This window comes from Vitis riparia, chromosome 8, assembly GCF_004353265.1.
Source record: "Vitis riparia cultivar Riparia Gloire de Montpellier isolate 1030 chromosome 8, EGFV_Vit.rip_1.0, whole genome shotgun sequence".
Classification (NCBI taxonomy): Eukaryota; Viridiplantae; Streptophyta; class Magnoliopsida; order Vitales; family Vitaceae; genus Vitis; species Vitis riparia.
In genome coordinates this window covers 20,649,162-20,672,333 of record NC_048438.1, presented here as the reverse complement: position 1 = coordinate 20,672,333, position 23,172 = coordinate 20,649,162, and the positions used below count along the sequence as shown (strand labels likewise).

The 23,172-nt window shown below is 32.4% G+C and overlaps 2 protein-coding genes across 3 annotated transcripts; one reads left to right on the top strand and one right to left on the bottom strand.

The window, feature by feature from the left end:
- The first annotated feature begins 1,342 nt into the window (after nt 1-1,342).
- Nucleotides 1,343-4,165, top strand: LOC117919647. The gene is made up of 3 exons (XM_034836855.1): nt 1,343-1,446; nt 2,382-3,188; nt 3,783-4,165. The coding sequence occupies exons 2-3, from the start codon at nt 2,588-2,590 to the stop codon at nt 3,995-3,997; spliced, it is 816 nt and encodes a 271-aa protein (XP_034692746.1). The 5' UTR covers nt 1,343-1,446; nt 2,382-2,587; the 3' UTR covers nt 3,998-4,165.
- A 1,442-nt stretch (nt 4,166-5,607) lies between these two features.
- On the bottom strand, nt 5,608-15,607 carry LOC117920190. Of its 2 annotated transcripts, none has more exons than XM_034837576.1 (8): nt 15,159-15,607; nt 13,993-14,361; nt 13,634-13,893; nt 10,197-10,338; nt 9,663-10,034; nt 9,416-9,547; nt 8,319-8,447; nt 5,608-8,199 (listed from the first exon to the last, which is right to left on the bottom strand). In XM_034837576.1, the coding sequence occupies exons 1-8, from the start codon at nt 15,294-15,296 to the stop codon at nt 5,887-5,889; spliced, it is 3,855 nt and encodes a 1,284-aa protein (XP_034693467.1). In that variant the 5' UTR covers nt 15,297-15,607; the 3' UTR covers nt 5,608-5,886. The 2 variants fall into 2 exon arrangements, with proteins under 2 accessions (XP_034693467.1, XP_034693468.1); XM_034837577.1 differs by having other exon boundaries at nt 10,197-10,314.
- Nucleotides 15,608-23,172: the final 7,565 nt, after the last annotated feature.

The window sequence follows — 23,172 nt, the reverse complement described above, 5'->3', positions numbered from 1 at the left end:
ATTGGAGTATGTTAATGTAAGTGTAAAACTTGAAATTTGGTTTAAAAATCTTGATATAACAGAATGTTAAGTTTGAGACTAAAACCAAAGAAGAGTAGATGTATGCGAGATTAAGTCGAACCATTATAAATCTTAAATTTTCATTTATCTCTTCCTTACCATCTTTATTACAAAATTATTATATTTTATTTATTTGTTTTTTACATTTATCATAGTCAATACTTATTATAATATGAAAAAAATTGACTAACACTCGATTCACTCTCCCCCTTAAGTGATTACCTTAAATTGGTATAGCTAGAATCTCATTAGTAAGTTTATTTGATTTATAAATAAAATATCCCAATTGCACCTTTCAAAAGAAAGAAAAATGTATAATTATATTGGAATAATTTTTTTTTGTATAGAATTAGGTATAATTAGTATTATTTTCCTAATCATTTAAAGAAAAAAATATATTCTATACATAAGTATATATATAAATTATCTTTTATTAATCTCCATAAAAACAACTACAAATGTATAGCAAATAAATTGAAAAAGATGTGAATGCATTAACAATAAAGAAAATAAATATTATAGAGTTCAGCACTCAATATTTTAAATTAATATTCATGTAAATTTCAATTATTTAATAAGTCAGAAAACAAGTTCATTCATCACAGATCTTAGAAGTTGAATTTTTAGGTGGCCAGATTAAACAAACAGATATTTGGATTGAGTTTGTTAATTCAAGCTTGGCTCAATTTTTAAATGAGCTTAATTTCTTGTTTAATATTTGATAATCTTTTTTAAAAATTAGACTCTATTAAATTAATTTATTGTTTTTATATTATAGTCAAATTAAATTCTAAATGTATTTAATATATTTTTAATATCAAATTCATTCAATTATTTTAAAAATAAATTAAATTTAAGGTCTAATATAAACTCAAATTAATGGGCTTTGGGTCCAAGACAAACACAAATCTACAATTGGGCTGAGGATTAAAAAAGACTGTAAATTGGGTTGAAACCAATCCATAAATATCAATCAAACCTCAAAAGGCTTGATTCGATTCGGGGTTTCATTACTGTATTGGTTCGATCCATTTTTTACCCAAAAACCGATTGAATCAACCTTATTTACACCATTATATGGGATTATATTGTCCTTTTTAGCAAAAGTATTTCTATGAGGACTTTTAGGAGTGAATGATCCAAACAAGACATCAAATGAAGTGGGCGAGCAAGTAGATTATGACCCAAAAGCCCAACCCCGTCTGGCCCGGCCTGGCCTTAGGCATCAAATGCAGGCCCGGCCCAAGTCATATCCAGAATGCTAAAATATTGATATGTCAGAGCTTCAGTGCTTAGCATAATCTCGACTGACTCTCCTTTCCGTTCACAGTTTGTCTGCCCTTAGCCGGCGGTAGACAATTACCAACGAGTGATTCCGACGAACAGGTGAGTGGATTACTGCTTTCTTAGTCTGTTTTTTGGGGTTTTGGTCCGAGATTGAAAAGGGAAAATGTTGTGTTAGGGTTTACTATCCATGGATAAAAACCTTGTGAAATGGGAAAATTTTGTTGTCATATATCTTTTGGTTTAATTATCGATAAGAAAATATTGTCACAGGGCTTATCATCAATGTAAAAATTTTGTATTAGGGTTTATCATCAATGGATAAATACAGAAGTTTGCCTCTTAGGATGCGTTTGGTATTCGGGAATGGAAATGGAGAGGAATCAAAGTCTTACAAGGCTCTGTTTTGGTTTCCATGATAATAAATTTTTTATTCATATTCCCATTTCGCATTGTAATCCAAACACGCTAATGAATAGGAAATGGAACGGATTTTGCGTGTTTGGTAGAGTGAGAATATGATCGGAATGGAGGTGAATCACAATACCATGTGGAAAGGAGAATCAAAAGCTTGGTAAGTGTGGGATTTGGTTTCCCATTCTAAAAAGTTATCCAAACACAGTAATGAATGCGAGATGGAATAAATTTCCCTTTCACATTCTTTATTTCAACATTCCAAACATTCTTTGGTGTGTGGGAATAGGAATAAGGGGAATAGAAATAAGGGTGAATTATAATACCATTTAAGAGATAAATCAAAATTCTTACAACAATGGGTTTTGATTTTCATGAAGGTGAATTTTTTATTCATATTCTCATTTCCAATAAGTAATCCAAATGCATAAATGAATGGGAAATGAAATGTATTTCTCGTTCCCTATTCTTGCATACCCCTTAGAGTTTATCATCAATGTATAAATACAGGAGTTTGCTTTATCTTCTGTTTGTGTGTGTAATGCTTGTCACTCGTATGAAGAACTATGGATTACATAACTCTTGATTGTTTCTGATTGGTATTCATGTGTTCTTGATGACAGGGGCAATTGCATAAAATTATAAAGGTAATATAGAATGATAAATGGAAGATGTACATGTGAAAGGATGCTGAGAAGAATGCAGAAACCCTAACAGCATTCTGTTGATTCAATTTTTTTTTGGATATTTAGATTTATTTAAACTACTGAACTTCGCTTGTGCCCAACCAGGAATATCCCACTTCAAAAAATTCAAAAAATTATCTTCAATGAATGCTCTGTTCTTTTCTTCATCTCCCCTCCTCGCCACCCCTTCTCGAAAAGGCCCACCTTTTATTCCCCTACGGCATCACTGTTGTAGTCATTATAGTAGCTATTATTGTGGCAATTACCCATCTTTTCCTTTACTCTCATCTTCAATTCGTAGATCAACTGTTGGTGCTGCCACTCCTTCAAATGAGGGAGCTGTATCTGTTATTGATTTTGAAGATTTTATGGAGAAAGATTGGTCATTTCTCGACTCCGATAGTACAAATTCTGAAGAGGAGCATAAGCAAAAGACTGATTGGATAATCTCTAAAGGGAATATTGGAGAGAATTCTAGGGTTTTGGTTTCCACTGGTGCGGAGGAGTTTGTGGATCAGTTGGTCGATTCATCACCCTGCCAACTTTTGCTTGTTGTCCATGACTCACTCTTTGTACTAGCAGGAATTAAAGAAAAATATGACAAGGTTAAGTGTTGGCAGGGAGAGCTAATATATGTGCCGGAGAAATGGACACCTTTTGATGTTGTTTTTCTCTATTTTCTGCCTGCCTTGCCCTTTGAACTTGATCGAATCTTTGGAGAGCTTGCGAAGCGATGTTTGCCGGGTAATTTTTTCATCAGATTTATCATTTATTTTAGGCATTGTTAATAGTTTTCATTTTCATTTGATTTAACATGGAACTCAAACCAACAAATCTCTGTTCAAACTAAAAATCTTAAACCTTTAAACATGAACTGTCAAGTAAGCTAATTGTATTTAACCTCTCAGGTCGGTGTCTCTTGGCTTTGTCTGAAAACTTTGAATTTTGAAGCCAAAAGGCTTCTACATCTAATAGCAATTATGGTGAAATGCTGTGAATGAAGCCGTGTTTTGGCTTCAAATTGTGGTTTTTTATCTACTATTGATTATGGTGAGTTGGTGCAAGTGTAGGCATGTTTTGTGTTTAAAAATGCCCCTTTTGGATTTGTTCAGTTACTTTCAATTTTGAACTGAACCGGCTTGTATAATAAACATTGATTATGGTGAGATGATGCAATTAAAACCATACTTTAGCTTTAATTTGTGATTTTATATATTGCATTGACTACGTGAATTGGTGACAATATCGGCATGTTTTGGCTATAAAATACAGCCCTTTTGGAGATGCATCTCCTTATATTGCCTTTGCTTCCTGAGGTGCTAACATCAGCTTTTGCAGGGGCAAGAGTGGTTATCAGCCATCTTCAGGGGAGGGAAGTGCTAGAGCAGCAACGAAGACAATATCCAGATGTGATAATCTCTGACTTGCCTGATAAGATGACTTTACAGAAGGTTGCTGCTGATCATTCTTTCGAGATGACTGAATTTGTTGAGGAACCGGGTTTTTATCTTGCTGTTTTGAACTTCCGTGAGGTGAAAAACTCAAAGGATTAGGTTTTTTCTCTTCCCAAACCTGATTTCCTGTAACAACTTCATGTGCAAGACTTGTGAGTTTAATGGACAAACACTACATTCACAAACTTCTGTTTCTACAACCATCTCGTGTACCATTCTCTGTTACTTCTTTAAGGAGTTTGTCTCTTATCCATGACTTGATTGATACTACTGCATTAGCATCTTGAATGAAAACTCCAGTCACGGCAGTACTATTGTCATCAAAGATGAGAAAGAAAAGAAAAAACTTTGACTATGATCTGCCTAATACATAGTCTTATTTAATTGGTTTAAAACTTTAATTTTTTATTTTTTTTATTTTTATGAATTATAAATTAGTTTCTTTTTTAGAATGATTTATAAACATTATATATGTAATAAATTTGTTGCAACTTATTAATAAGAGCTTTATTTAAAAAAATCTTGAAATTTAAAACCATGAAAATAAATGGGTTATATATGAGGTTGAGTTGCAATTGTGTGCGTGAGTTAAAGACTTGTATTTCAATCTTTTTGGATGTTCCAAGGTGAAAAACTTGGTGAAGGTCCGAAAATGTCCAACAGGCATGTCCCGGATTGATTCATCTCATCATTCAAGCGGTTCATCTCATCATTAGGTTAAAAACTTGGTTATGTTTATGGAAAATTATATTTGTATCAATCAAAACTCTTTTTATATTTATCCTTTTAATGAAACTTTTTAAGGCAAAAATTGTTTAGCATTTAGAATTCCCTTGGTAATGTTTCTAAAAAGTATTTAAAGAAAAATCAAACATCTACAATGTGTGATTAAAGAGAGAAAAAGAAAAAACGGAAATTTTATGGAGCAATTCTCATATTGATTTTATTCGATTTAACAGCGTAGCACTTAATTGATGATTCATTTGTAAAACCTTGGAATGATGATTATGTTTGGTTTTTGAAAAATTTGAAGGAAAATATGAAGGAGAAAAAAGAAAAAAAGAAAAGTATAAAAAATAAAAAATAAATTTAAAGTTAATAAATTATTTTTATATACTTTTTAAATTTTTTTTTACTTATTAACTATTCCATTAAATAATTTAAAAATATATAAATTTCTTAATAATTTTATTTATATTTAATTTTCTATCATATTTTCCATAAAAAAAAACTAAATATAAAAAACTCTTTTTTTTTTCCTTCATACTTTTAGGAACCAATGTGTTTTAGAGTTGAATCTTCTTGGAGCTTGAAAACACTATTTGTATTATTAAAAGGAACTTAAATACACGTCTTGCTTGAAACTTCTTGTCTATCTTACGTGTGATAATCACATCTAATCCTTAGTCAACTTACAGACTGTGCTGATAACGACAAATTCTTTAACATATGGAGGTGCATCCTAACCCCAAATCGTGACATGTGCCAATCCACCGCCACCAACACTGTCCTGGGCGGATTCATATGACAGAAACTTTCTCAAAAGCGTAGCTGTGGTATCTTCACCGAGCAAAACTTAAGAGCAGGAGAAATAAGAAAATTCAATATTTATTGATCTTCCGGGTCTTAGAGCTGTGGATCCAATACCAAAATGGGAAGAGAAGAAGAAGCACTACCAACAAATGTTTCATTCATAAAAAACGTAAAAGAAAAAGGGAAAACCGATGGTCATACATAAAAGCTTCAAACCATATAGCACTCTTTCAACCCTTTTTTTAACCTCTACATTAAGAAGAAAAAACAATGATAGAATTTGACAACAATCAACTGAAGAAAAATATAAGCTAAAATTGGAACTTTTCAGAGGAAGATTATTCTGTACCGCATTACAAAGTAGTACTCAAACTTCCATAACCAAATAAGAGGAAGAAGATAGGGACTGATTCTCAAAAAGCCATCTCACCTCACACCTCAACAACAACACTACATTAGAAGAATGAAAACTTCATCCCGTTGCTTGCTGCAAACAAGTTGTACTCTTCAATTGTGGTCTCTTTCTTATTGCAAGCATGATCACCATCAACATGATCTGCTGAAAATTTTGAAGAATAATCCCCAACGTTCCCTTCTTTTGAAGGCACAGGGTTCACTTTATTTCCTGTTGAAAGAGCTACAGGGCCCCCAAAATGGAACAGGGAAAAGCTCTGGTTTCCCGTATGCAACTTGGCAGAGTTTCCGTTTTGCCCATCATCTCCATTTGGTGGTGCATCTGTTGGACGAGGTCCTGCTGAAGGCACTCTCTCCTTCTTCGCCTCATTAAAAGCTTCTTGTGCACCACCCGTCTTGAAAATCTTCTCTTGCTCCTCTGAGTTCACACCATTTGCTTTGGTAACTGGATGATAAACTGGAAGTTGACCTGGATTCAGCACCGGCGGAGTTAAATGCTGCAGGGCACTATACTGCATACAGAGGCGTGAGCTCCCATTTAAACCATAGCCAAGAGGGCTAGTGAATAGATAATGATTGGGATGGGGGAATGGCATTAATCCATTAGCAGAAGCTGCAGGCCAAGAAACTGGATTCTGGTGGTAGTAACTCATTGTTGAAGGAGCCTGAAACATAGGATAATGCAGATTCTGTTTATGCATCGTGGGAAGCATGCCTTGATGTTGAGAACCCATACTAACATTGGGTTTTCCACTATCAAGATTTTGGGCAGTCTTTGTAGGTGCATTCGCTGGAAGGCTATTTCTGGCACTATCTGGTGAAAACCCTGCCGACATCTTGCTTCTAAAAGCCTCCTTTCCATTTTCAATCTGTTTTTTCTCCACGACAACCTCATGACACTCAGGGAAGCCATTTTGAATGCATACTGATGTTTCTCTTCCTTCTGATTGTTGGCTGGCATCCTCTGAATCTGATGTGGATGAGGATTCCAGGTTCAGCGGATTTGAAGAGGCTGTGTTGCTGTCTCCCTCACTGAGGCATGATGAACAGTTATCAGAATTGGATGTGCTGCTCATTGTTGGCTCAGAAGTCTCATCCAAGCAGGGGTTTGTCATAGAAGATAATCCAGTTACCTCATCAGCAGCTTCTGTTGAGTAGTATGGTTCCTTTTCCCCAACATGAAACCCATTCTGACAATCAGTGTCCATTATGGAGCTAGAGTTGCTTGATTCATTCAAATGATTATCCGCACAATTAATTTCACCAGAAAATGTAGAATCAGATGACTTAATCAGATTATCAGGTTCTTCCATTTCTTCAATCCTGAAACTAGAGGACCTCAACGTAACATCAGAGTCTGAGTTGCTCCGGGGATACTTCTGCGATTCCAAGGGCTCCCAAACTTTCTTGGTATGAAGCAAATTGCCATGAGGATTGCTCCCTGCAATGGTCTTGCTTTTGGGTCTTCCACAACTCTCACGTACGTAATCTGTTTGGCTATACTTGTTACCACGATAGAATTGCTTAGAAATATCCAATGCAGATTCTGACTTACTCACAGATTTTGTGTCACGACCTAATTTGATGGTAGAAAGCTGTGGCTCAACCTTTGCTCTGTAATCACTGTGTTGGTTACAGCTACAAGAATGGGAGTCGTATCTGTCACTCATCCTGTTGTTTGAACAATGAAACTTCTCACCAAACTTATGGCCACAATTTCTAGCGTTGGGCTTTGTGGCATTTATCCTCGATTGCCTATTCAATCCATTGACAGTCCTGGAAGGAGTCTCAAAATTATCACCATGAAATCTCAGATCATTTTTATTAACTATAGCTCCGCTTTCTGAAACAACTGCATAACGACGCCTATCAGACCACTTCAAAGCTGGATCTAGCTGAAAATCTTTTCTAAATTTCATTCTCCGACGAGAAAATTTTGAATGCTCCATCGCAAATGAACCAGTGCCATCTTTCAAATTAGTACACTCCCCATCAGCACTATCATAAGAGTGGTTTTGCATTTTTGAAGTGATATACCCATTCAAGAAGTGTTCATCTTGAATATATGGAGAAAGAGACTCAGACAGAACAGTATCACCTGTTTCACTGACTGAATCACTGTTCATGATGATGTTATTTGGCTCCTCATCAACACTTAATGACGATTCATCCTTTGAAACTTCAGGATCAACAGAACTTTGGGTGGATTCAGAACATTTCTTTTCTTTATCCCTTTCTTTCTCTTTTAATCGTTCCTTTCTTCGGAGCTTTTTCTCTCTTTCTTTGGTTCTTCTCCTCTCCTTCCGTTCTTCTTCTTCCCTCTTTTCCTTCTCTTCTTCTTCAAGAAGTTTCATCTATAGAGAAAAAATAACAGAGTGGGTCAGAACCATCCTCAAAATGCAGGAGATGACTTTCCTGATTTTTTATGATATCTGGAGGAAAATGTGTCCTAAAATATCATAAGTATTAAGACCTGCTTTTCCAGGGTGATAATTTCTTTGCATGCAACATGAACACGTTCTTCTAGCAGTTTCAGTGCAAGACAAACAAAGATGCTGTGGGCATTTTGACGTGCTGTTCCTTCTCTGAAAGCCTTTTCAACCTGAAAACAACAATGCAGAATTAGTTGCAAAACTGCTAAACACACCCATACAGCATTGTTTCAGTTAGGGTTTCAATTTTTTTTGGGGGGGTAACCCCAGCCCTAAATTAATAAGATGGAGAAAATTTTGAATTAACAATCAACATCATTTGGTCCCCCATAACTACATGCACACCACACAAAATTGCTTATAAACCACAGAACCAGCTTCTTCTTAATCCAGATTTATTCTTCTTAAGCAGAATATGGCATTAAAGCCCCAACAATAACGTATGATGGACATCCTAAGTAGAGGATAGACCCCATTCATTTCAACCAGGCAACCAAAACCTCTCTTCACACCATGTATTGCTCCACATTGAGGGCAATCTAGACCATCGAAATCTTTTTATTTTTTTAAAGGTGGTTAAACTATTCAATAAAATTGAACAGAATGTCCACTGATAATAGAAATAAAATGGACTACTGTTGCTCCAAATTTTTGCCAAGAAATTATTATTTTTAAAAAGCAATAGAGAGATATCATGCTTATCAATGATAAAAAAATTGCACAGTAATATTAAGGCATGTTGGTATCCTAATTCCTAACTAATCCCAAGGGGATATAGTTATTAGTATATCTTAATAAATTATTATAGACATATCCTTTACAAAAAGATGCATTAGGTACCATTTAACTAGAGTCTTATAAAATTGGAATTAGGTGTCAGAAATGCATTCAAATGATTCAACATATATAAACCCAGGCCACAGCAAAAAGGCTTGGGTAGCAAGGGACAAGATTAATTGGAATTCCTGAGGATTCTCATGAGGGCTGAGCCAACTACAGTGCAATTTTTTTGTTTCTTTTCTTGATAAGATACAAAATGTTTATCAACCCAACAATGTGCAGATCCATAAAAGGCACATACACAAAAACACATGTCATTGTGGATGAACAGAATGCAGAATCAGTAGAATTAACATACCTGTTCCTTGAAAATAACAGTTGCAGCATCTAGAAGAAACTCTCGAGCAAGTTCAGGACTCTTCGCATGTTTTTGGGGACGGGAGCATTCTCCATCCAACTCATTTCCGTCCTTGTCCATGGAATCATCATCCTGAAAGTGTACACGGGATAGAGCTATGAAAACAAAGAAATTGCAAATATTTGTCAAAGAAGGCAATATATCTTCTATAGGAAATCAGCAATCAATAAGCCAAATGAACTCGGACCTCTTCTTCCTCAGCCTCTTCAGCATGCTCAAAAAATCTTCTGATACTTTCCCCTCTCGTGATTGTAACAAAGCCATCCCCAACTACAAGTCTGCAATGCACACACTGTTGACCCTTTAATGCATGAGCTTTCACAGAGAGTTCAGAGCAACGACCATCTAGTTTCCAAGCTCTTAGAGTGATATAGCATGCTCCCAAACTACCAAGATCAAGGCCATTCACTCGAACACTTCCATTCATGCCAACATTCTCAAATTCTAAAATATCAGATTTTCCTTCTCCTGTTCCAACCGCCCATTCAAAGTGATGATACGTTCCCACTGTATCTGTGAAGGTCTGGTGCCAATCTGCCTGGATTGTATTGTCTGATACCTGGAAAAGAGTCGATTAAAATCATGTCACACCGACTGCAGCATCTATAGCCAGTCTTACAGAAAATTTATCAAAACCAATTAGATGGAGTTTTACAAGGAACCTCAATCTCAAAAAGATTTCAGAAAGAAAATCAGATACACAAAGGGTTGGGAAGTGCACCTCATATTGGAAGGCTGTATCTGCAACACAAAACCAAGTGGTGCAGCGAGGTTCTTTCCGCATGCGCTTCAGCTCCTTTAGCTCCTTGAACTCCCGAATAACATTTCTTCTGCAATCTCTGCAAAACCTCTTGCTGTCAAACCTGTAACATGAACATCAAATTCTTAAGAAAAATATAACTATATAATACAAAATTTCATAGAATGACAAGTGGTCAGCCAATCAAGGGCACACTGATATCCCACAATAATTTAGTAAAGGCTTTGCAACAAGAGTCCATATTGCACACTTGTAGAAGTGACCTAATTATATAATAACTTCATGAAAGAATATATGATGAGTAAAGATTTTTTGCTAAAATTTCCTCTATTTAGGATGAGAATTATAAGAAGGGTATTAACCATGCTTAAATGACCAAATGCCACAATTCAGATGGCTCCCCAGTCACAATTTGCTCTTCTGGTGCTACAAAACCCTCCTGATGGCATTCATGTCTCACATCATTTAATTAGCATCCCTTCTCCATTTTCTCAATCTTCTAAACTTTTTCCAGGCTTATCTTATGTGGTTTGTTGGCACCAATTTTCTGCTCCATCATCTTGATGATGCTAATGCCAAATAGGTCAGTTTTGTTGTGTTATCCACTTTATGTGCTTAAAGCCATCTCAATTACCCACACATAGCTCTACCTTGGTACTCGAATGTTCCCTCCTGGATGATTAACTCACAGGACCAAAAAGAAGACATTTTCATGCAGCATCACCTAGCCAGAAATTGTCATCCAGATTAAATCCATGATTTATTCATTCATTCATCTCTTGACACATGAATAGATACTTGATCTTTCTACAAGAGGAGAGACTGGAGTTTTAACCTATGACTCAAGTGATAAGATTAGTGTAAGATGCAAAAAAAAAAAAAAAAACTATATTAAGCTAACAGAAGACTCCATATAAGTAATGCCAAAAAAAAAAAAAATGGACTCAGAAAGGATTCCATATCACTTCAACTAGGTTTTTGGATCCATAAATAGAACACTGAAACCTGTCTGTTAGAGCACAGATGAAGACTCTTCAAGGTCATCTCTCCCACTTTTTCATATTTTTTTTCTGGTAAAAAATTCTTCTTTTTGAAATTATAGGGAAGAACAGAAAGGCTATATGGCAAATGGTTACATTTAAATATGCAGTTAAGCTCACATCTCTCATCTCCAATTTGCAGAAATGTCATTTGTGTTTCTTAAACTTGCTTAGGGTCATACTGTATAGAAGTAGCTTGTTCACCCAGATAATGAGGAAACCTACCTAATGATATAACCTGCCAAGTGGAGGAATGGTTCAAGAGGTATCTACAACTTCCACCAAGAAATACATGAATCAGTTTTCTGGATCCAGTTTGAAAAGTTAAGCTATTGGGTTCATCTTTTTGATAGGCATTAAGCTGTTGGCTTGCAGAAGAATAATGTATTTACCAGGGAAGAAAAATGACTCTTGACCCTTGATTTCCTATTACCTGACTTGTTCACGACTTCTCATTATCCTATAAAGGCAGCAGAGAATAAAAAACTTTACAAAGGGACCTTTTTTTAGAAAAAAGGAGTGAATATATAGAATCTTATCTCAGGAATTAGGATGTGAACAGTCTCAATGAATATGGAAACTCAATAAAAGGTTGAAGGGAACATCACATTCCTAGGGAAGTGGATGCTGAGATTCCTCTTTTTCACTAAATTTATGCATCCATGGTTTTCCATAATCCATAACATTTAACGGAAGCAAGACGAAACAAATATGATAGTCATGCCACAATCAGGTCCATCACTTCACTCTTCACCTTTACAATACCAATGGCATTTTTCTCAAATTTGTTTCTCTCTGCATATACTAGACTAATAAGTAATGGATGGAGCAGCCAATTTCTAGCTGAATCTGGGGTAGAGTGAAACTCTTCTTACCAAGAAATCATTGATCATTGCCACCCTATTCTTGGAATTCCCAGTCAGTGAGATTCCATGTCATTCTTGAAGTAACCTGCTTTAGAAGCTAAAGAGTTGCTTAACAAGCAAAAGGTAGTGCAGATTCAGCTTCTCTATCTCCCTATAGACATGGACTCAAGCAACTTGACACTCTTTAGGCCCTAATGCATCCTTCAAAACCTGTTACATCCTCTAGTGAATGTGATCTTCACACCACTGACTCTCTACTTTTTCTTGTTTTCCATGAAGGACAGGGAGTGCCACTCAATCACCCTTTATCCATTGGATTTTTCCCAAGGACACCTTAGAATAAAACACACAATGCTGAATTACAAGGAAATGGATGTTCATGCAATCCCACAGCCTGGGGAACAGAACAACAATGTTTTTTATAAAAAGAAATAAACCTCCTCAAGCACTGACAGTGTCAATGTTGTTGTACACACTTGAGCCCACCTGCGAAAAAAGGCTAGATGTCTATCTTACCAGTCTTCTTGAATAAAGCATGGTACGGTTAAACTTGACTTCAGTAAGTAACTGTCCTCTAGGGACACCAGCGATAAGGATATTTTCAGTCTTCTAGCAAGAAAAAGGATTACCTGGGTGTTTTGATGTGTCATAAATGGTTATCCTAATTAAGTCAGGGTATTATGCTTCTAACTGACGAGCTCATGTGATTTCCTCTTTTCAAAGAAGTATTTAATTTATAGTTAGGAGATTTTCTAATCTCGAAGATTATCCAATGTGAAGTACAGCTCATGGTTGCCCCTAGGAACACCGAGCTCCAGAACCTTTTCCAACATTTTGAATAACAGTCTAGCTAGAAGCCCAGAAGCAGGGATCACAAATCTGACTTGCAAATAAGACTGCTTTCATAGAAAGATGTTTGGAATGCCCCTTCAATGTAGCTTGTATATAATTTATAGTTTTGATCAAAGTTCATCAGTTCCCATTAAAAGGTATCACATACCATCACAGTTCGGTGTTTGACAACCTTTTATCATCTTCTAAACCAACAACAAATGACCCCCCATTCCTTTGATCGAATCTTAGATAGGCAATCTGATACCAATCCAAAGTCTTTGTTTTGGTGTTGTCCATCAGATAGATTGTTATTTTCTCATTTAACTGCATGCTTACAACTAAGAACATCAAAAGGTCAACATATAGTTTGACTTTGCAGAGCATATAAACTACACACCTTCAGTTCTCAAACATCAACCTCAAGACTATCTAAATCCTCTATAGACAAACAAATGGAAAAGGGATATCTTTCATATTGTCAAATGAAGCAGTTGCCTTTCTTTGGTTGCTGTTATCAGGATGAGCACCTTCCATACTAACAAATATCATACCAGTGCAAATAACAGCAGCCTACAACTATCCATCTTTTCCCATCTGCCTTTATCCACTGACTTTGAACTACTTGCTATAAGAGATAAACGGATGGCTAAACACACACCTGTACATTAGCCGCTCAATAAAATCCTCTTCCTTCATCCTGAGAAGAGACTGCCTAGTCTCTTCTCCGAGCGCTGACCAAAAATCCACTAATGTATCGCAAGAAAGTCTGGCAGTATGCAGCGCACATGTCTCCCTTGTTCCATGACCTCTGCCATAACCCGCCATTCCTTGGCTTATCCAACCCCGACCTCCCCCACCACAGGCATCAGGATAAAGCAATTCACGTTCCCGTTCCCTTCCACGTGCACTGTCAAATACCTGATTCAAGTGAAAGGTGAGCGCCTGAAAATGCCAGATGAAAATAAAACCATGCAATAAGAATCAAATGAATGATAAAAAAACTACAATGGTACTTACATTTTGGAGTCCCTTGAGAGAGTGTGAAAACAGAAAAGAGTCCAAGAGTGTCAATGCTCCATCCCGAGTTGTGGTCAGGCCTCCCCAAGGGTGAACTGATGGATCTTGAGCTTCATCTTGGCACCCATTAGTAGTACTCAATACACCATCATTTTGAATCTTTAATGCTCCTGATCTGTGGCTAGGAAGTTGCCCACCTGCTCCCTCCTGCTGCAAAGACTTTCCATACATGACAATCTGCAGAAAACCTTCGAGCAATAGCCCATTGCATCTAGAGCAGTACATGTTCTTACGAGCTTGCTCAAATAGAGTTTGCTTATCAATTCTCAGAAGCTCTTGCCGAGCTTGGGGTGACAGCTCACTCCAGAACTACATCACAAGGACAAAAACACTTGGTTAGTAACTACTAATTAGTCTCTCTCCTGCCTAGCCCATAGCCTGAATGCATGTCAGAAATCATCACAAGAAATTTGCCACTTCTATCCATTAACTCACACAAAGAAGTAAGGCCTTCTCTAAATCCTGACTAGAAAAAGGTAAACAGATTAAGATTCAAACGCATTTCCTTTTAATGTGTGCATTTTGGTCGGAATAAAATTTGTAACCTTAGTTTCTAAAGCTGTTTCGTTTCCAAAAACCAAAAAATTCATTTGAACCAAATCAGACAACTAAAATAGGCTAGGCAACGAAATTTTTTGTTTGCTTGGTCCAATCCACGTAAAATCCAACACCTAGAATTTTTATTTCTTTTCCTTTTGTAAAATTTTCTTAGCAACCAAACAGCATCTGGTAGGACAGCACGAAAAACACAATTCCGCTTTATATATAAACATTCAAATATCTACAAATCTTAAAATACAAGATTGAAAGCTCTCTATTCTCTATAGTAAACCACATATATATGAATACATAAAAAATAAAAAGTTGAACCACAAGGCGCAGATACCAATGAAAACTGGATCTGATAAATCAAACACTCGCTATCCAATCAAAACAAGACATCCAGCAAACTAGGCGCAACCCTAAAACCCTAAAACACCTTAAATTGAATTGTTTGAGCTGTGAGATCCAATTCAAAACCAAAGCAACCATCAAAATTCGCACAAAAACCAATACAAAATCAACAAAACGATACAAAGCGATTCAAATTAGTCCAATAAACATACCTTCTGGAGCTGATTGAAACTGATATCGTCCCGATGCTTCGACCAGAAGCCATTGTACACCGTCGATTGCGCATTACTAAATTGATTATGTTGATGATGGTGATGATCATTGCTGTTCCTCTGCGCTAGTCCCGGCATCGTTAGATTCTCATGGATTCAATCCTCCATTTGACGTTCCAATTTCGACGCCGTTACCGCCGTGTAAGGTAGGGATCGATGCCGATGGATTTGACGGTGGAAATTCGAAATCTGGTTCGGTGTGTACCGGATTCAGCCTTTCAGATCGTGATGGATTGGTATGAGTGGGTCCGATTGCCGTGTGATTGAAATCGGACGGCTGAGGATGAGGATCGGCGATGATTGAAAGAATTGGAAAGGAGAGAATGAGGACGTAGGGGTTTTCCGCGATGAGATTTGGTGTTGTGTATTTTTAGAGAGAGAAAGCTAGAGAGAGAGATTTGTTGAGGCTTTATAGGCTTATAGCAAACCAGGCCACACACAGAGGTTGCACGGTTAAAAGCTGAACCCACTGTTACATTCCTTCTATTTTTTCATTTTTATTTATAACAAAAATTACAATAAATATTACCCACACATTTTTATAAATTATATATACATATATATTAGCTTTTCTAAGAAGTAATTATGTCTCCATGGTGATCACACCTTCCAAAAACGAATTTAACGTTCAAAAACTAGGAATTTTTTTCATCCAAATATTATTAAAAAATAAATTAATTAACAAACTCTTTTGAATCAGTGTAAAGTGCTTGATCAGGGAGGGGAGGAAAGTGAAAAATAAAAATAAATTTTAATATATTTTTATGTAATAATAATTGCATTTAATAAAATTTAGTTTTTATAAGGGGTGGAAAGTATAATTATTCAAAATTACGTATTAATTTAGGAATATTGTCATTATATTTAATATTATATAAACACATAATAATGAAATTGACTTTATTAAAAAAAATATTTTGCAAGAATTTATATTTGGAAATAGAAAGTGAAAAATCAGAGGTGGGGTGAAACCATTGGTGAGACCGTGAGACTAGTGGGGTAAATTCTAGGCGTGCAAGGCGAGTTTGGACACGTGGCAGAAGTGAGGGGCATTTTGGTACCTAAAGATGTCTTTTTCAATGACCAAAATGGCCTCATGTGGTGAAAAAATGTGTCTCTTGCCACTGTGGACACAGCAAGTACATTTCGTTCTCTTTTTGGAGTCTAATGTGCGCGGCCCATGGTCCCCTGACGCTAACGTGCACGTTGTCTTCTCTTTTTTGGAATAAAAAATGATTTCTAATTTAGAAAATATTTTGATTGAAATAGTTTTTAAACCTTTATTTGAAAAATAGAGTTTTTTTTTTTAATAAATTTGAAGCGCTTTCAAATAATTCATTATAAAATACTATAAAAGATAATTAAAATTCTATATTTGAATTCTTAATATAAAATTATTCTTAAAAATAATTAAAAGGCGCATGCTAGCAAATCAGAGGGGGGGTGCTCCAGTGGGACAGGTAGCTTAGGGAAGATATCCAGAGCCCAATAATGGACTGCCACGTGTTTTAAAAATCTCTAAAGCCGTTCTGCACCAGATGGGGCATTGTGATTGGACCACAAAAGGTTATATTTTTTATAATCTTGATCATTATAATGACGTGTTCAGGAGTGGGAACAAAAGAAAAAATATTCAAAATAGGAAAGAAAGAGGTTACAAGGAAAAAATTAGAATCAAAATGTCATATCAATAAATGGAATGAAAATTAATTTAATTAACATAATATCCATATATAAAGAGATAAAATATTTTAATCTTAATATTATTTTTTGCATAATCCTTATATTAATCTTATATTATGAATTGATTATATCATATAAAATATTAGATATATATAAATAAAATAAATTAAAAATATTTATAATCTTCTTTACAACAATTTCATAAATGGTTATTAAATTTATATAATTAAAAAATTAAATATAAAAATATTGTTCATTAATTTGTATTAGAGCCTATCCTATACTAAATTTATTTTAAAAAATTAATATTGAACTAAAAATTTAAAATGAAAATTAAATTTTGCCAATTGGTTTGCCCATTTTTTAAATTTTAATTAAATTTAAATGTTAAAAAAAAAAATTGACAACGAAAGATGTTGAAGGATGAAGATGAAGAGAAAGGAAAGAAAAAATGGGGGAGGAAGAAAATGAGAGCAAAGGAAGAAGAATTGGATTAGGGTCCGGTGGCGTGTGGTGGTAAAATAAAAGGGTAAGTTCGTCATTTTACATGTAAATTTTATTTTATTTATTTATTTATTTATTTTTAAGTTGAATACAGAGGGAAATAAGATGTGCTTGTTTAACAACTCTCCTTAACAAAAAAAAAAGGGTCAAAATCATAAGGGTCTCAAGACTAATTACTGAGTATAAATTAAGCAAATATTCGAAATTATAAAAACAGAATTCCTTCTTTCATTTGATTTAATCAATCATTGGTTAAAAATATATGGAAAATAATTCAAAATTTTTAAATAATTATTATCTTTATTTATTTAAAAATAATTTAAAATACATACATTTTTTTAATGAGTTATATAAAAATATATGAAAAAAATAAAAAAAATTAAATAATTATTATCTTTATTTATTTAAAAATATTTTAAATACATATATTTTTTTAATGAGTTATATAATTATTTACTAAAATGTCTCTTCTACTTGTCATGTCATCAAAATACTATTGAACTATTTCATGTAAATATTTTTCTTCATTTTTTATATATTTATTATTATAATTATTAGTATTTGAGCATATTCACTACTTCTAATATCCACACTCTTCAAATTATCTTATATTTATGCTTGTTTACTGAGAGAAAAAAATTTCTCAATTTTTCCTTCGAGGTGTTTGTTTCTAAAGAAAAAAAATCTCAAATGATAATAATAATAATAAATAACATATCTAAAATGAAGGAAAACATTTACATGAAGGAGTCTAGTTGTCAATTGTTGTTAATAACATGACAAGTAAAAGATGAATTTTATAGAATAATTATATGATTCGTTAAAAAATGTATATATTTTAAATATATGAAGATAATAATAATTCAAAAAAATTGAGGTTTTTTTCCATATATTTGCATAATAGTAAATCAAAACTCTTTTTTTTTTCTCAAATAAAAACCCTTATTTAACATCTTTAAAGATATTTTAATAAATTTGAACCATTTTTAAATGTCCTACAATTTATTTTAAAATATTTTTAAATTTTTATTTCGTTTTTCCTACCAAACCAACCAAGTTTTAAAATGTTTTTACCTTTAAAAAAATTATATTATAGACTTAAAATTAATTTAATATATATATTGGAAACGAAGATAAGTAAATAGCATATGGTGTGTTTGGATTGATACTTTAGACATCCATCAATTTTTTTTTTCTTTTGCTTTTTAAATAAAATTTATATGAATGAATCAAATTGTTGTATTCTTTTAACCTTCAAATATCACAAACTCTACCATCGGTTCTCTCTATTTTTTTTTTTCTATCATCTCATTTTGTTGGGTCAAGCTGTCAATAGTGACTGATGCCAACATTTGGTTGAGTACTCTCATTTTTCTCTCTATTTTATTCCTTGTCATCTCATTTTTCAAGTCTAACTATCAAAAATGACCCATTATGACACCTAATTTAACATCATAACTAATTTCTCAAGCCCCCACCTTTTTTTTTTTTTCATTTCAATATTTTAAAATTTTTGATAAAGATGATGGAAATCAATGAAAAATGTATTTTAGGGATTTTATATATAACAAAATTTGATGAACGTAAAGGGAGTTTGATGGATTCAAAATTTTATATATATAACAAAATTTGACGGATGGACTTTCAATTTTTATTTTTTATTTTTTTAATATTTTATTTCGCTTACATGAAATGACCAAAATACCCCCCCTTTTTTATAAATAACATACGTCATCATGTAAAGCCTACCGTTGTCTTACCTTTTTCTTCCCTTTTTTTTTTTTTTTTTTTTTTTTTTTTTTTTTTTTTTTTTTTTTTTAATTTTTTTCCAAACGAACAAAGTTGGACTCTCGTAATTCTTATCACTTGCTTACCAAATAAGTGATTATAACAACTATTTTGACATTTGATAATTATCTTTTACCCAACAATAACAATATAAAAACGATGTTGCAGCCATATTCTTCTCATTGATGATGTTATTTCTTGAGACATCGAGAAGGGCGATTTGAATGGGGATGACACGTGAATAAATACAATGTCGGAAGTTAGGTTAACCGCGTTGTGATTGGTCGAGAAATTCTAAGGGTAATTTTTCATTTTAGGCTGGTCATGGGAGCAACTTATTCTGTGTATGGGACTTGGGGTTGAAGATGTTGCCATTTCTTTCCTTGTCTTTGTTTTCTTGTGATGCATGAGAGTATAATGTGGTCATTTTCTAGAAAGATGGGACGGGGTGCTGAATCTTCTGATTATGCGAAATAACTAAATTGTACTGTAGAGGGCTATACCTAATACCATCAACTCTTCAAGCTATAAGAAAATAAAATAAAGTAAAATGTAAGAAAAAAAAATGAAAAAATCTTTTTAGGATATGTTTGGCATGCTAGAATAAAGAATGAAAGAAAAAAAAATATATTCATTTATCTTCATGAAAATTAAAATCAGTTATTATAAGAATTGTGATTCATTCATTTCTTGCCTATGATATTACTATTCCCCTAGATTTTCTTGCATACTTTTCAAAATTAGTTCTCGAGTTTTACCTTTTATACAAAAATGATTAATTAAAAAGTGTATAAATTATTAAATAAATTTAGAATAAAATTTTATTTCAAAATTCAAATATGAAAAAAAAAGTTTTATCTAATTTTCATTAATACAAATACACTAATGTATAGTGCAAACTTTTTTTTATTAATTATGATTATTCTTCATAGAAAATGTTTGAAAATTCTCAAAAACCACTATACACTTACAATAAATTCTTTCTAAGACTATGTTTAATTTCTAGAAAAAAAAAACTTATTTTTAATTAATTTTAATTATACTTATTTTTTTTATATTTTATTATAAGACAACTAAATATTAAAAATTTATTTTTTTAATTGATATTTTTAACAATAAGTAGAGATAACAATGAGACGAGTTTTTTCCTTTACTCCACCCCTAATGGGACGAGTTTGAAATTTAAATAAACGGAGATTTTTGTTTTTTTGTTCAAATATTGCCTTATCATGTCTCAACCATTCTGATTGTATATAAAATTAATTTAAGTTGATTTTTATTTTTCTTTTTTAATGTATAGATAATAATAAAATACTCATCAATGAAATATTGGGTTAATTGATTAAAAAAATATTTGAAAACCAATTTTTGAAATTTAACATTTTACCATTTTTTGGTTTTATTTAGACAAAAATATCATTATGTTTTTAAAACTTATACATAAATACTTGAAATAATAAATAATACTTTACAATAAAAAAACATGTAACGTTTAGATTCACAATTTAAAAATTAAATCAAATATTTATAAAAAATTATAAATTTTTTATTATTTATAAAATATATTTATTTAAATATAATTAAAAAAGAAGGTCGAGATGAGCACGGGTAATTATTTTGAATAAACGAGGAGGGCCGTACCCAACCCGCCCGTAAGCTATAAGTTAGAGAGCAGTCTTCAAACAAACCCATACATTTCTTTAGTATTTGTCTGGTTTTCCCCACAAGGTAAATGGAAAATAAGAGGGAAACAAGGGCATACAACCACATCAGGAGAGATAGAGAGTAACATACCCATCTCTTCAACTGAGGTCTCGCATGATTTCGAGCCTTTGACTGCTTGCCGTGCGGAATTACATGTAAGAGCTGGTCAACTCAGCCTGTGTCTGTTTGCTTGGAAGGAAAGAAACTTACCGTCACAAGACTCACAACCTTTCCACCTTCTATTTCCAATCCAAATTCCAAATTGTTTGGCCTTTTTCTACTCACGGTTTACTTAAGAAGCCAACATGAACATCAATCACTCAATTCCATAACAATAGACAGATCCTAAATTCCTCTTTATAATGTTTTCAAAAATAATTTTTAGGAACAAAATTATATTTGAAAAATCCAAATATAAAACAACAGTTCTCATTACATTTTTATTTTTCATAATTTAAAAAAGAAAATTATCAAATTCAAAATATGTTTTTTTTTTTGTTAAACTAATTTTACATATTTTTATTATTCATAAAAGATTATATTTTGAATTAATTTTAATTATGGTTTTTTTTCCTTCATGTGATAAATCAAACACGATAATATTACTTTTGTTTAATATTTTATTCTTGTGATATTCTTAAAGTCAAGTATGATTAAAATTATTAGACTCATGATACATCGTGGTGTGTTTGATTGTAAAGAAAATCAATTTGAAATTAAAAATTTGGAAAAGATAAAAAAAGCTATCATATTATAAATAACTTTAACAATCTTGTTTTTATATATTTTTTTTATGTGAGAATTCTCATATTTTAAACACAATTCACTACTAATTTTATTTTTAAAAACAAAAAGTTGGGGAATGCATCAAGCAAGTATTAACAAACAAGGTAATTGAATGATTTAAATTATATTTTTCGTATTTTATTTTAGAACAAAAATTATTTGTGTTATATTTGGTTCTTAAAAAGTGTAGTGAAAAGAAAAAAAATAAATTACAAATGATGATTATATTATAAAATATAAAAAATCAAATATAATTAAAATTAATAAAAAATTTATGTATTTTTATATAAAAATTTAAAATAAATTTAAATTAATTTATTAATTTTAAATATATATATATATATATATATATATATATATATATATATATATATATATTTTATCTCTATTTTCTTTTATTTATATTTTTTTCTCAAATTTTCTAAAAATCAAACATATTCCTGAACCGATGGATTGAAAAACCCCTTCCCTGATATTTGTTCATCATTAAAATACAATTCTATAGACTACAATGACATACTAGCATGTTTGATCACCGAGAAAATGTATTTAAACAAAAGAAAACCAATTTAAATTTGAATTTGGAAGAAGCAAAGTTCTTTATCGCTTGTGATACCGTGTTCCACACTCAACTTCGCTGAAAGAACCAGTTTGGACAATTGAAGGCTTGAAGCATCTAAATTATTTAATGTTGGTTTTCTTTTGGGAACGAAAACGATATTAAACCTAAATTCCTAATTTTCTTTCTCAGTCCTTCAATTTTCCACAGTTTTCCTCGGCGACAACCAAACAAAGCGTGACAAAGGAGAGGTATTCAAATCAGAAATCATATCTTACCTGAAGATTCTTGTGGAAAACATGGGGCCAAACAAGCCGTGCTAAGTGCTAAACTGCTAACATGGTGCCAAAGCAAAACGCAGCGTTTCTGTACGGATTCTTCCAGAGAAACTTTATAATTGCGAAGTGGATTTTTATTATTTCCTTTTATTGCCCTTCAAATTGAATTGCAAAAGTTAAATTTAAAAAAAAAATTCAGTTTGTGTTTTTATTTTTAATTTTTATTAATTTGAATAAAAAATAAAAAAATTTAATTTTTTAGTTATAAGTAACTTAATGTTGTTAACATACTATTTTTAATTTAATAAAAAAATAAAATATTTTAATTTTTTTATTCAATAAAAAAACAAACATTAACTTAATTTCAGACAAATAAATCATCATTTGAAATCTTGAATGTATTTTGTTTTTATTATTTTTTAAAAATAAGAATTAATTTTATATTATATTTATATTTTTATAAATATTTATTGGTTGTATATTTATTTTTAATTTATAAATTAAAATTCACATAAAAGTAGGACCATATATTATATTTTTAAACTCATGATAATAATTTTTTTTTAAATCTATATTTTTAAGCGCGTTTTTAAGAATCCTTGTTTTAAAAGCCTCATCATTTTTTATTTTTTTTTTATAAAAAATTAAGTTA

Bases quoted from the DNA above. Each gene is read 5' to 3' on its own strand.
- LOC117920190 (XM_034837576.1), bottom strand. From the start codon at position 15,296: ATGCCGGGACTAGCGCAGAGGAACAGCAATGATCATCACCATCATCAA. The intron at 14,362-15,158 runs GTATGTTTATTG...CTTGTGATGTAG, and splicing joins GTTTCAATCAGCTCCAGAAG to TTCTGGAGTGAGCTGTCACC. The intron at 10,339-13,633 runs GTGTGTGTTTAG...TTCATGTTACAG, and splicing joins ATTGAGCGGCTAATGTACAG to GTTTGACAGCAAGAGGTTTT.
- LOC117919647 (XM_034836855.1), top strand. From the start codon at position 2,588: ATGAATGCTCTGTTCTTTTCTTCATCTCCCCTCCTCGCCACCCCTTCT. The intron at 3,189-3,782 runs GTAATTTTTTCA...CAGCTTTTGCAG, and splicing joins TGCGAAGCGATGTTTGCCGG to GGGCAAGAGTGGTTATCAGC.